Source organism: Oryctolagus cuniculus, chromosome 16, assembly GCF_051225735.1.
Source record: "Oryctolagus cuniculus isolate XC-2025 breed Fujian yellow rabbit chromosome 16, ASM5122573v1, whole genome shotgun sequence".
In the NCBI taxonomy this organism is placed as follows: Eukaryota; Metazoa; Chordata; class Mammalia; order Lagomorpha; family Leporidae; genus Oryctolagus; species Oryctolagus cuniculus.
In genome coordinates, this window is record NC_142882.1 from 66365440 (window position 1) to 66379332 (window position 13893).

Below are 13893 nucleotides of genomic sequence, written 5' to 3' on the forward strand. Positions count from 1 at the left end.
CTGGCTCCTGCCATTGGATCAGCGCGGTGTGCCGGCGGCGCCAGCCATTGGAGGGTGAACCAACGGCAAAAGGAAGACCTTTCTCTCTGTCTCTCTCTCTCACTGTCCACTCTGCCTGTTAAAAAAAAAAAAAAAAAAAAAAAAAAAAAAAAAGCCATCATGATATGGTGGAATTGGAAGCTGGAATTGGAAGTGGATCTGGGACTCAAAGCAGCCACCTTTTCATGGGATGTGGGCATCCCAAGCAGTGTCTTAAATCCATGTCAAACAACTGCCCCGCAGTTTTATTTCCAATAGCCCTTTCTCAGTCTGTTTTTGTTGCTATAACGAAATAACTGAGGCTGAATACTTTTACCGAAGAAAAGAGATTTATTTAGCTCACAATTCCAGAGATTCAAGGGCATGGTACCAGCACCTCTCTGCTCTAGTGTCTGATTGTGAATGGCATCACAATGTTAGGAGCACTTATATATCACTTGCTGAGACAGGAAGTAGGGGAAATTCAGGAGAGGTCCCAGGCTCACCTATAACAACCTGCTCTATTGAGACTTCTCAAGAGTAAGGATGCACTCCCATGAGAAATGTACTAATCCCATTTATGAGAATACAGCCCCATGAACTAATTATCTTTCATTAGGCCCCATCTCTTAAAGGTTCCACCCCCTCAACACTGCCACACTGGTGAACAAGCTTTCAGCACCTTCAAAGGGAAAATCATTTCCAAATCATAGCAAGCTACAAAGTGGAAACAACTCCAATGTCCATACAGGTGAACAAATGCACTATGGTCTATCTACAGTATGGAATACTATTGAGCCAAAAACAGCAATGATACAAGACACAAGATGGATCTGAAAAGTATGGTTAGTAAAAGAAACTAGAACCACATATTTTATGATTTAATATATGAAAAATTCTAGGACTTGAGACTTAATCTGCAGTTGCCTAGGGTAGGGTGGGAGTGGGAACTGTCTGCATAGAGGTAGGAGGAATCTTATTTCTGTGAACAAAATATTTTTTAGTTTATGTGGTGATTACATGTCATATACATTTGTCACTACATTATGCATAAACAAGCATCAATCAAGTTGACTTCTTTTAAAGAAACAGGCCTTGCAAGATTCTGAATCTGCTGGCACTTGGATCTTAGATTTCTCAGCCTCCAGAGCTAGAAGAAACAAATTTTTGATGTTGATAAGCCACTCAGTCTACAGCATTTTGTTATAGCAGCTTGAATAGACCAAGGCCCCCTTACTTCCCCAGCCTCCACCATTATCCACCCTTGGTACCAAATATTTTGTGCTTCATGGTTTGGATGAGAATTGGTCTTTGACATAAAGCCTTTAAACAATTCTGTTTGTGTCTCATTTCTCCCCTTTTCTCTCTGTAATATTTCCTATATTCAGATCTAGAACCTAATTATATAAATCCAAAGTTGTTTATTTGTTCTTGGGGGTTTTACTCTTTAATGCACATCTGTTGATTTACTCCTAGATCAAAGACAATATATTAGTTATTAACTGTTGTATAACAAATACCTCAAAATGTAAAGGTTGTTTCAACAATGAAAATGAGACAAGGATCACTGGGGACCATTGTGGAGGGTGGCCCATGAGGTTCGTAAATAATGACAGAGTTACACAGAGAGAGAAACATTTTCTACCCACTGGTTAACTCCCGAAATGGTCACAATGGCCAAAGCTGGCCCAGGCTGAAGTTAGGAGCCTGGAACTCTTATTAGAGTCTCCCATGTAAGTGGCAGGGGCCCAAGGAGTTGGACCATCTTCTGCTGATTTCCCAAGCCCATCAGCTGGGAGGTAGATTGGAAGTGGAACAGCCGGGACTCAAACTGGTGTCCTTACCGGATGCTGGCACTGTAGACAGCAGTTTAACCTGCTATGTCAAAATGCCAGCCCCAGTTTTTTTTTTTTTTTTCCTTATGGAGTTCATTTCTTCCATATGTGAGGAAGAGCCTTCATCTTGTTTTTACAAAACTGAATTCTAAGGTTCTCATTAAATACTGTTTCCTGCAAAGCTTCCTCAAAAGGAACACAGACATCTTGAAGTCTGTTGATGATTTTCAGAAACTTTGGCTTTCTGGGCTCATGAGCATTTCTACAGAGAGACAGTGTTATGTGCTGGACTTGACACTAGAGGCCTAAATAACTTTTTCAAAAGAAGCTTGAGTTCTTTTCAGTTGTGTCTTAAATGTCTATTCTGTAATTTCTTTCTGTCCTTGAACAAGCACTTCATCAAGTAAAACTTAAAGCATACTCATATCTGAATTTCTGCATATTCCTCTTGATGGCAGAAAGAAAATTGTTTCCTGAAGAGCACCTTTAACACTGAATTCCTGTGTTTTTTAAATTACCTTTTTGTTCATTTTTAGAGGCACTAAATACATTCGTGGCCCCTAACCAAACTGCTCTGTGTGGGAACACATATTTTGCTTTAGTTCTAGACAGCTGCAATGGACAGCTGTGCTTTTTTAGCTGACTGTGTCCAACTCTCTCCTGCTGGAGGGAAATCTGTCTTGGTGAGAGGCATGCCCTACTTCATGCTTTGGAACAGTGAGGGGCCATATCCTGATGTTCCCCACCTGCAGTCATCTTGGATGAGCACATGATCTTGGCTTAGCTAACTGTCATTTTTCTGGAACTCTGACTTTTGACCAAGTGACACAATGACAAAGAGATGATGATATTGCATCTCCAAGGGCACCGAGGGAGAATTTCCAAAAGGCAGAAGCAGCATACTACAAGGTGGTTATATCCTTCCCAGGTCATTTCTGCTAAAATCTTCCAGCCTCTTGGCTTTCTGGAGCCTCTTGAGTCTCCAAGCCTGGTATTAAAGCTTTCTTTTCTTTTTTTTTTTTTTTTTTGACAGGCAGAGTGGACAGTGAGAGAGAGACAGAGAGAGAAAGGTCTTCCTTTTGCCGTTGGTTCACCCTCCAATGGCCGCCGCTGCAGCCGGCGCACCGCGCTGATCGATGGCAGGAGCCAGGATCCAGGTGCTTTTTCCTGGTCTCCCATGGGGTGCAGGGCCCAAGCACCTGGGTCATCCTCCACTGCACTCCCTGGCCACAGCAGAGAGCTGGCCTGGAAGAGGGGCAACCGGGACAGAATCCGGTGCCCCGACCGGGACTAGAACCCGGTGTGCCGGCGCCGCAAGGTGGAGGATTAGCCTATTGAGCCACGGCGCCGGCTTTTTTTTTTTTTTTGACAGGCAGAGTGGACAGTGAGAGAGAGAGACAGAGAGAAAGGTCTTCCTTTTGCCGTTGGTTCACCCTCCAATGGCCGCTGCGGCCGGCGCGCTGCGGCCGGCGCACCGCGCTGATCCGATGGCAGGAGCCAGGAGCCAGGTGCTTTTCCTGGTCTCCCATGGGGTGCAGGGCCCAAGCACCTGGGCCATCCTCCACTGCACTCCCTGGCCACAGCAGAGAGCTGGCCTGGAAGAGGGGCAACCGGGACAGAATCCGGCGCCCCAACCGGGACTAGAACCCGGTGTGCCGGCGCCGCAAGGCGGAGGATTAGCCTAGTGAGCCGCGGCGCCGGCCCGGTATTAAAGCTTTCTGTCAACTTGTGTGTGCTTGCTACCCTTCCAAAACATTACTGTTTCACTTGAGATTGCTAGGGAAACTGTTATTTCCCAAAGAGTATTTGAAGTGATAAATCAACAAAATCAAACAATGCATTCATTAATTCTCCCACTATCCATTAAACACACATTATAGGAGGGCTTAAGAATGATGGTGGCAGGGCCAGCACTGTGGATTAGCGGGTAAAGCTGCTGCCTGCAGTGCCGGCATCCCATATGGGCGCTGGTTAGAGTTCCAGCTGCTCCACTTCCTACCCAGCTCTCTGCTATGGCCTGGGAAATCAGTAGAAGATGGCACAAGTCCTTGGGCCCCTGCACCCGCATGGAAGACCCAGAAGAAGCTCCTGGCTTTGGATTGGCCCAGCTCTGGCCATTGCGGCCGTCTGGGGAGTGAACCAGTGGATGAAAGACCTCCCTCCTTTCTCTGTTTCTCCTTCTCTCTCTGTGTAACTCTTTCAAATAAATAAAACAAATCTTTAAAAAATAAAAAAAGAATGATGGTGGCTAAGGTGTGACCATTTGGCTGAGTGGTTAATACACCACCATCTCATACCAGCCTGCCTGAGTTTGATTCCCAGCTCCAGCCTCTGATTCCAGCTTCTGTTAATACAAACTTTGGAGGCAGCAGTGAAGGGCAAAAAGCACAGAATAGTCAAATTGACCTCCCATTTTAGTATTTTCAAAAGGTTACCCAACAAATTCCACTTAAATTTAATTGGCAGGAACCAATGATCATATCCCTTATCAGCAGTGAACTTTTAGTACACTAATATCCATCAGTCTGTCTTGTACTTTCAATGAATCTTTTACTTATGATTTTATAATGCTGTTAGCAGCGATGCATTTATTGGTCATTTGGAAAATATTAGTTCACTAAGTTATGTGGATATTCCAGATGTTTACATATTTCATAGGCCTATTACACTGGAGTATTCTAGAAAACATATGAGGTCACAAGCACACATTCCATTAACCATCAGAATGATGTCATCATCATGTATCAGGTTGCCTCTGGAAAACTCCACTGTACATTTGTGAGACAATAAAAGTGAGAAAGACAAATTATGTCTTATTATGTTTATGAAAATGTTTGAATCCATTGAAAGCATCTTAATATCAGACCACAATTTAAGAACAGGTGATACAGTATGCTGTGCCTGTCAGAAGAAAAAGCAAAAAAAATTTTTTTCAGCTTTTTTTTTTTACCCAGGAGGCAGGAAAACCAGAAAATCATAAACACAAACAGCAAAATACAAAAACAGTTATCTAATGGCAATTTCAAATCTATTTATATGCAGGCAGGCAGATGGTTTCTAACTTAAAGGTCTTTCCCATTTTTTTTTGAGTTTGAATTCTATTACTATTTCAAAAGTTTCTTTGGGGAGCTCAAAATGTTTCATTCACCCCTTCCCAAGATACAGTCTTTGAGGAAACATGTGAGTGGTAGACTTCACTAAAAATATTTCAGTACTTATTTTCTGTTTGCAGTTTGGATTGTGAAGTATCAATATACTACAGATCAAATTTTCTTTGCAAGTATGCGATACAAGATGATATTCTCAAATGGAACTGGTTATAGATATGGGGGACTTCCAGATAAACCTACTATTATGTTCTCTTTGTTTTGTTGTTCCAGGCTTTTAAAACCAGGGTTATAGGGCAAGTTGATTGACTGGAAAAAGCCACTTGATAACTAGTCTTCAGGAGACTAGCTATAGGACCCTGGCTCATCAATAATGATGAAGAGAAATTTATTTTAGATAGCTTGTCTCCTAAACTTCCCAATGCCCTTATCACTCTTCCCCCCACTGGTTGCACAGAGGGTCCCACTGTGTGATCCACACAGGCCTGCCACTCTGACTTTAAGATCACCTATTGCTTTGCTTCTTACTTTATCCTGCAGCAAACAAACACCCTTTGTATTCTGTCAGTGACGTCTGATTTTAGCTTAGGTAGGTCAAAGCTGATTAAAATTATTTACTCTAAGGGATAATGGATAGACACCAACTGCTTAAGAACTAAGAACCAACTGATGATCTGAACAAATAACCTTGTAAAGGCCAAGCAACCATTGAACAGTTTAGCTTTCCTTCCTAAACAAAAAGCCAGTAAGCCGTTTAGATTCTAATCTAATTATCCCGAATGCTGCAAGAACAATCTTGCTAAAGCAAGAAATGAGAGGAGGTCACTATACGGTTATGCTTGGCAGCCACATTCGCTTAGACACGAAGGCGAAAGTGTGTGCGCGCGGTGTGTGTGTGTGTGTGTGTGTGTGTGTGTGTGGTGGGGGGGAAGCCATCTGTAAATTCTGGGATTTTCAGCATCCGACAATCAATTTATTCCCTAAACTGATTTAAAGCTTTAAAATTTTTTTCAAGTAAACTTCAGTGTTACCGAAGTACGAGACTGTGACTCCAGTGTTTTTGGGTTGGGATGGATCCTCCAACTTGGCCGTCTGTGAGACAAGTTAAGCTAACGTCATCCCCGCCCTCTTTTGTGGGGCCTCCTCTCCTTCTCTAGCAGTTGTTCCAATCCCGGCGTCTGGCTGAGGGTAGACCGGGGGTGACTGCCCGGTCCAGAAAGCCACCAAACGCACTGCTGCTCTCGGGCTCTCCGGGGATCCTTATTCCCGTCGTGACCTTTTCCACAACAGGCCGGCAGTGCCGCGTCTGCGGAGAGGCGCAGCCAGCACCGCGCGCTAGACGCAAGCAACAGGCACGACAAGCGTGCCACCACCCGGACAGTCGCAGGCGACAGCAGTGGGCGGCGCACGAATCCTCTCCTTTCTTTAACCCTTCTTCACACAGAGTCCCACCCTCACCGGAAGCGAAGCGATCACTACACTACGCCACGTCCGGTGCGGACGGCCGGTCCCTGACGGGAGCGAGCACGCCAGTGCGCGGCAACTTTGTTCCCGCCTCCCTTGCCCCCCGCCACCACTTACCTTCGGCTCTCTCGGAGCGTGACGTGCGTGCGCGCTCCCGGCCTTCCGTCCAGGCCGAGGGGAAAAGCCGAGAGAGCGAGGCGAGAAGGAGGGGTTGTGGAGGTTAGGGCCCAACCAGCAAGTCCTGTCGCCCTCCCTCCTCCTGACGAGGAGCGGGGAGGGAAGGGGAGGAGCGAGCCGGGGCCGGCCGCGCACACCAGGAGCCTCCTCGTGGAGGGGGGGGAGCGGAGGGACGGGGCAGCTCCGCCACCTCTATTCGCGGCGGCGCAGGGAGAAGAAAGTCAGGGCTCGTAGCCACCGCCACAGACTCAGAAACGCCCCCGCCCCCATCTCCCCGGAAACAGCCCCCCGCCCAGCCCCGCACACTCGCTGCCCCGGCGGGGAGCCGCAGCCCGGTGGCCCCCACGTCGCGTCGCCTCGCCTCGCCCCGCCGCCCGTGCCCGCGGGCCGCAGAGTGCGCGAGGCCCTAGGCCGGGAGTTGTTGTCAGGCCCAGGCCACTTCCGAGGCGCCCTCGCTGTGGCGCCGCCACCCCGGGAGGACGACGTCGACGCGGAGGAGCAGGCGGCGGAGGCGTGTTGTTGTCTCGCCCACTCCCCTCCCCTGAACTCGCACCCGACGTCAGGGCGCGATGGAGTGAAGCGGAGAAGAAGGTGGTACTTCCGCGTTGCGCTGCCGGAGCCGAGAGCGCGGCCGAGGCCTCACCCCCACCCGCGGGGGCACTTGGAGGACTCCGGACTCCCCCGCAGGTCAGCGCCCAGCTCATCTGGTGTTTTTGCTGCCGAGAATAGGACCAGGAGCGCGATCGGGAGCTCCGCCGCCCGGATTCCAGCTTCTCCCAGGCCCGGAGGCCGCTGCGTACCCCACCGTGACCTGGAATCCAGGGACCCGAGTCCCGATCCGGATTATCGTGGCGCGTTTCCCGGCCGGCCCTGGTGCTCGGTGTCCCTCCGCCGCCGCCGCCGCCGCCGTTCCCGTTTCCGGCGGGGAAGATGGCTAGGATCTGACCCGGGAGGAGGCCGCACCCGCGCCGCGCTCTGCGGCGGGCTCTAGGCGATGCCGAGCAGCTCCGACACGGCGCTGGGGGGAGGCGGGGGCCTGAGCTGGGCGGAGAAGAAGTTGGAGGAACGCCGCAAGCGGAGGCGATTCCTGTCCCCTCAGCAGCCGCCGCTGCTGTTGCCGCTCCTGCAGCCGCAGCTCCTGCAACCGCCGCCGCCCCCGCCGCCTCTGCTCTTCCTGGCTGCTCCCGGCACGGCCGCCGCCGCAGCCGCCGCCGCCGCGGCCTCCTCCTCTTGCTTCAGCCCGGGCCCCCCTCTGGAGGTCAAGCGGCTGGCGAGAGGCAAGAGGCGCGCAGGAGGGCGGCAGAAGCGGCGCCGCGGGCCCCGCGCCGGGCAGGAGGCGGAGAAGCGTCGGGTCTTCTCGCTGCCCCAGCCGCAGCAGGACGGCGGTGGCGGTGCTAGTAGCGGCGGGGGTGTGACCCCGCTGGTGGAATACGAGGATGTGAGCTCCCAGTCCGAGCAGGGGCTGCTGCTGGGGGGGGCCAGCGCGGCAACGGCAGCGACGGCTGCCGGGGGAACGGGGGGCAGCGGCGGGAGTCCGGCCTCCTCCTCCGGCACCCAGCGGCGCGGGGAGGGGTCGGAGCGCAGGCCCCGCCGGGACCGCCGCACCAGCAGCGGCCGCAGCAAGGAGCGCCACCGCGAGCACCGGCGGCGGGATGGGCAGCGCGGCGGCAGCGAGGCCTCCAAGTCCCGCAGCCGCCACAGCCACAGCGGCGAGGAACGGGCCGAGGCCGCCAAGAGCGGCAGCAGCAGCAGCAGCGGCGGCCGCCGGAAAAGCGCCTCGGCCACGTCCAGCAGCAGTAGCAGCCGCAAGGACCGAGATTTGAAGGCCCACCGGAGCCGGACTAAGTCGTCCAAGGAGCCGCCTTCTGCCTACAAGGAGCCGCCCAAGGCCTACCGGGAGGACAAGACCGAGCCCAAGGCCTACAGGCGGCGGCAGCGGTCCCTGAGCCCTCTGGGAGGACGGGACGACAGCCCGGTGTCCCACAGGGCCTCGCAGAGCCTGAGGAGCCGCAAGTCCCCCAGCCCGGCGGGAGGTGGCAGCAGCCCCTACTCGCGGCGGCTGCCGCGCTCCCCCAGCCCCTACAGCCGTCGTCGCTCCCCCAGCTACAGCCGCCACAGCTCCTACGAGCGGGGCGGCGACGTGTCCCCCAGCCCCTACAGCAGCAGCAGCTGGCGGCGCTCCCGAAGTCCCTACAGTCCCGTGCTCAGGTGAGTCCCGCCCCCTGTCCCGGGGCCTTGCTGCGCTGGCGGGATGCCTGGGGGGCCGGCGGGGTGGTGAGTGGACTCCTGCAAGCCGCCGGGTCCGCTGCCTGGGGCAGCGCACACTGCCCCGGGCCGGCCTTCCCTAGGGAGAGGCGTTTTCGCGCGCCCCTGACACTTTTAAGGGGTCAGGGACAAAGCAGCTGGGCTTTCTTTTCTCCCAGCCCCGGCGGGGAAGGTTTCTAAGGAAGAGTTCAAAGTTTTAGACTTGTTGCGTGAATGTATTAACGGGTTTTTTTTCAGCTGCTCTTTGCTTCTCCGGCACGATTAAACTTGGGTAAACCTATTGGGTAAACCAAGGCCGGGCTTGTCTTAGTTTTCAAAGCTCTGTGAAGGGGTGTCATTGTGGGAGACTGGAAACTGCAGTTTAGGGACTGAGAGCGTAATGGGGAATCAGAATCAGGTGCTGATGTCCGATTTCGTTGTGGATTGCAGTTATTGCATCTGGTGCATACAGGGATGGGAAAAGCAGCCTTTCTGTAAAGCTGATTCTTTTACTATGTGGAATAAACTTATGTGGGAGTTGACCTTTCTGAATTCGGAAAATAATGAAAGATAACATATTTTATGATATTCTTATGTGGGATAGCTTTTTACCTGATCTTGAAAAGTAAAAAAAAGTTGTGAGTTTTCTTTTTCGGTTTGTGAACACACCCAGTTGTTAATGACATATTCTAAATCTAGTTGGTATAACCCACTGAATGGCTTAGTGTGTTTTTACACTGCTACAAATGTAATTTCTTAACTTGAAGTTAACTAGATCTTTAAATATCAGGATCTTTGTTCAGAAATCTTTAATAGATTTATTCTTGTGAAATTGGAGTAGAACTTAACGTGTAGCTATTATACCTTCTTTGTTATATAATAGTATTCTCCAAAACACATGGGTGCATGAGCATATAGTTATTAAACAAAGTGAATGTGATACTACTTTTGAGAATTTTGTGGGTCTTTACATTCCTTCAGGTGTCTGGAAATTCTAGGTCTTATAGTTTATGGTATTAAAAAAAGTGACATTTGGATCGCTCACTGTTCGTACCATCGGTTTTAGTTTTCAGTAATACCAAATGGATACTTAGAACTTTGGAGTGTGGGTTTTGTTGAATCTCCATAAAATAGAGGTATCTGTAATATTAGCATATTTTCCTTAGTGCTTGTTTGAAATATATGAGTAGATTTGAGGGTTTGTCTTTAAACCAAAAGAGCTCTATAAATTTCTTCATTCTTACAGTGTCCCAACACATTTAAAGTGTCAGTTTATGACTCAAAGAATTCCTCCAATGACAACTTGCTCCTAAATTTATCCTTAAATTTTGTAAGAGTTTATATTTTAATTTTATTTATATTATTTTAGCTTTGCTGAATAATTTTTATTGTGCGTGTGTGTGGTTAAGTTTCTTCTGCAAACTGATTTGGTTAAGTTTCATAGGTGGCAATTATAAGTGTGATGCAATTTTAAGTATGAATTTTATGTTTATTAAGCTTTTTAGTTGCTGGATATTTGAACAAGGCCCTTAATTATATAATCATGGTATATATTTTATTTAGTGTTTATTTTCATATGCTGAAGGGCAGAGCAACAGCGAGAGAGAGAGAGAGAGAGAGAGAGAGAGAGAGAGAGAGAGAGACTGAGAAATATCTTCCATCCACTATTTCTAGACCCAGCTGCCTACAGCAGCTAGGCCTGGGCCAGGCTGAAGCAAGCAGTATGGAACTCCATAGGTGGCAGGGGCCTAAGCGCTTGCCGCCTCCCAGGTTGCATTAGCAGGAAGCTGGATAGGAAGGAAAGTCTCTGGAACTTGAACCAGGCATTTTGATATTTGAATGCAGACATTCTGAGTAACAGCTTAACCTTTGCCACAATACCCATCTTTACTTGAAAATATATGTGTGTGGGCTGGCGCCATGGCTTGCTTGGCTAATCCTCCGCCTGCAGCGCTGGCACCCTGGGTTTTAGTCCTGGTTGGGGCGCCGGGTACTAGTCCTGGTTGCTCCTCTTCCAGTCCAGCTCTCTGCTATGGCCTGGGAGGGCAGTGGAGGATGGCCCAAGTGCTTGGGTCCCTGCAGCCGCATGGGAGACCAGGAGGAAGCACCTGGCTCCTGGCTTCGGATCGACGCAGCACTGACCATAGGGGCCATTTGGGGAGTGAACCAATGGAAGGAAGACCTTTCTCTCTGTCTCTCTCTTGTTGTCTATAACTCTCACTGTCTAACTCTGCCTGGCCAAAAAAAAAAAAAAAAAAAAAAGTGTGTGTGTACCTTTTTATATATATGCACAATATAGTAGTGATTAAGACTACTAAAATTTAGCAAATACTTACTGAGCACCTGTTATGTGCTAGATACAGTTTTAGGGACTGGAATTTTGTAGAGAAGAAAGTCAGTCATTGCTCTGATAGAGCTTTTTTGTTTTATAAAAGTTTATTATTTGAGAGGCAGAGAGAGAGAGTGGTCTTCCATCCAGTGATTCACTCCCCAGATGGCTGCAGTGGCCAAAGCTGAGCCGATCCAAAGCCAGGAGCCAGGAGCTGCTTCTGGGTCCACACAGGTGCAGGGGTCCAAGCATCTGGGCTATCTTCTGCTGCTTTCCCAGGCCATAGCAGAGGGCTAGATCTGAAGCGAAGCAGCCGGCACTCGAACCAGTGCCCATATGGTATACCGGTACTGTAGGCGGTGGCTTTACCCCCTATACTGTGGCAATGGCCACCTGTAAGAGCTTTTATTGTAAAGGATCAGTTGTGGGGCACATGTTGTGGCAGAGCTGGTAAAGTCACTGTCTGCAGTGCCAGCATCCCAAATGGATGCCAGTTCAAGTCCTGGTTGCTCCACTTCTGAACCAGCTACCTGTTAATGCACCTGGGAAAGCAGTGGAAGATGGCCTAAGTGCTTGGGTCCTTGTACCCATGTGGGAGACCCAGAAGAAGCTCTTGGCTTTGGCCCTGCCCAGCCCTAGCCAGTGCTGCCATTTGGGGGAGTGAACCAGTGGGTAGAAGATCCCTCTGTCGCTCCCTTTCTCTCTATAAATGCACCTTTCAAATAAATAAAACAAATCTTTAAAAAAAAATAAGTTCTTGAATTTTCTCATGGTGTTTCTATTGGCCACTCATATTCTAAACAATTGAATTTGGAAGATGCTTTAGAATTCTTAGCATTCCTGATAGATGGCCATTGGTATTTGCTTGAATATACATCTGTAGTGGGAAGCACATTATTAAATTTGGGAATTGGGCTGGCGCTGTGGCATAACGGGTAAAGCCACCGCCTGTAGTGTGGGCATCCTTGTATGGGCGCTGGCTCGAGTCCTGGTTGTTCCACTTCCAGTCCAGCCCTCTGCTATGGCCTGGGAAAGCAGTAGAAGATGGCCCAAGTCTTTGGGCCCCTGCACTCACGTGGGAGACCTGGAAGAAGCTCCTGGCTCCTGGCTTTGGATTGGCACAGCTCCGGCTGTTGCGGCCAGTTGGGGAGGGGAGTGAACCAGCAGATAGAAGACTTCTCTCTCTGCCTTTCTCTCTGTAACTCTGAGTTTCAAAATAATAAATAAATCTTTAAATTTGGGAATTGAAGTCTAGTCTTGATTTGCAGGGTCCTTGGAGACTGAGTTTCCTAAACTGTAATAGACAAATATTTTGAAATTATTTCAAAGGTGAGTGAAATTGGTCTTTTGTATACAGTCTTCCAGATATATAAGGTGATTGAGTTATTATTGAATAACTGACATTGCTAGAATGCATCAAACTTATATTGAAACAGAAATCCTTCTCCATTTAGCTTCTATCCATTGCTCTAAGCTTAACCCTTTGGAATGGTACAGAACAAACTTAGGTGCTACCTCCTTAAAGTTTAAAGATGGTTATCATGTCTTCTGAGTCTTCTTTAGGACAAAAAATTAATTTTTGCCAGGGAGTGGTTTTCAGGTTTTTCACATTCTATCTAGTTTGTCAGATGTCCTACTTAAAATGTGGGACCCTGAATTCACAACTAAAATAGTTGACTGAAAAATTTAAGGTTTTTAAATATAGCAAATATGTTATTACTCTTTGGGAACAATTAATTGACCTCTCCTGTTCAGTTTAATGTAAAAAGCTTTATTTACTTTCATAATTAAGTATTTAATGGTTGGTGGTCTATTCTTTAATGAGTAGGCTGCTGGAATGTGGTGAGCTCCATGAAGGGAACTGACCTGTTTGCCCATCCTTGTCTTTCTAGTGCCTAGCTCCGTGTCTGACAGAAGTAGACTAATTTTTTTTTTTTTTTAAGATTTGTTTTAGTGCCGGCGCCGCCATAGCTCAATAGGCTAATCCTCCGACTGCGGTGCCGGCACACCGGGTTCTAGTCCTGGTCGGGGCGCCGGATTCTGTCCTGGTTGCTCCTCTTCCAGTCCAGCTCTCTGGTGTGGCCCGGGAAGGCAGTGGAGGATGGCCCAAGTGCTTGGGTCCCTGCAGCCGCATGGGAGACCAGGAGAAGCACCTGGCTCCTGCCTTCGGATCAGCGCGGTGCGCCTGCCGTAGCGGCCATTGGGGGGTGAACCAACAGAAAAAAGGAAGACCTTTCTCTCTTTCTCTCTCTCTCTCTCACTGTCCACTCTGCCTGTCAAAAAAAAAAAAAAAAAAAAAAAGATTTGTTTTAGTTATTTGAAAGACAGAATTAGAGAGAGAGGTAGAGACACCTAGAGAGGTCTTCCATCCACTAGTTCACTCTCCAGATGGCTGCAGTGGCCATAGCTGCACTGATCTGAAGCCAGGAGCCAGGAGCTTCTTCCAGGTCTCCCACAAGGATACAAGGGCCCAAGGAGTTGGGCCATCTTCTGCTGCTTTCCCAGGCCATAGCAGAGAGCTGGGTTGGAAGTGGAGCACTGGGATTAGAACCAGCGCCCTTATGGGATGCCGGTGCTTCAGGCAAGGGCTTTAACTGCTGCGCCATAGTGCCGGCCCTCTTTTTTTTTTTTAAAGATTTTATTTGTTTACTTGAAAGTCTGACTTACAGAGAGGCACGGGCAGAGAGAGAGAGAGAGAGAGGGGTCTTCCATTCGTTGA

General features: G+C 49.1%; 1 protein-coding gene across 5 annotated transcripts in view; it reads left to right on the forward strand.

The window, feature by feature from the left end:
• Positions 1 to 6590: 6590 nt before the first annotated feature.
• Positions 6591 to 13893, forward strand: part of CDK13 (cyclin dependent kinase 13) — a 121926-nt gene continuing 114623 nt past the window's right edge. For 3 of the 5 annotated variants that reach the window (XR_016222667.1, XR_016222668.1, XM_089315655.1), the window contains exon 1: positions 7596 to 8809. Coding sequence is in view for 3 of the 5 variants with exons in the window: in XM_089315655.1 (XP_089171781.1) it covers positions 7596 to 8809 (1214 nt within the window). In the remaining 2 variants the exon portion in view is untranslated. Of the gene's footprint in view, positions 8810 to 13893 lie in introns of all 5 variants that reach the window. The other 2 variants (XM_017344445.4, XM_070059760.2) reach the window with 1 other exon arrangement.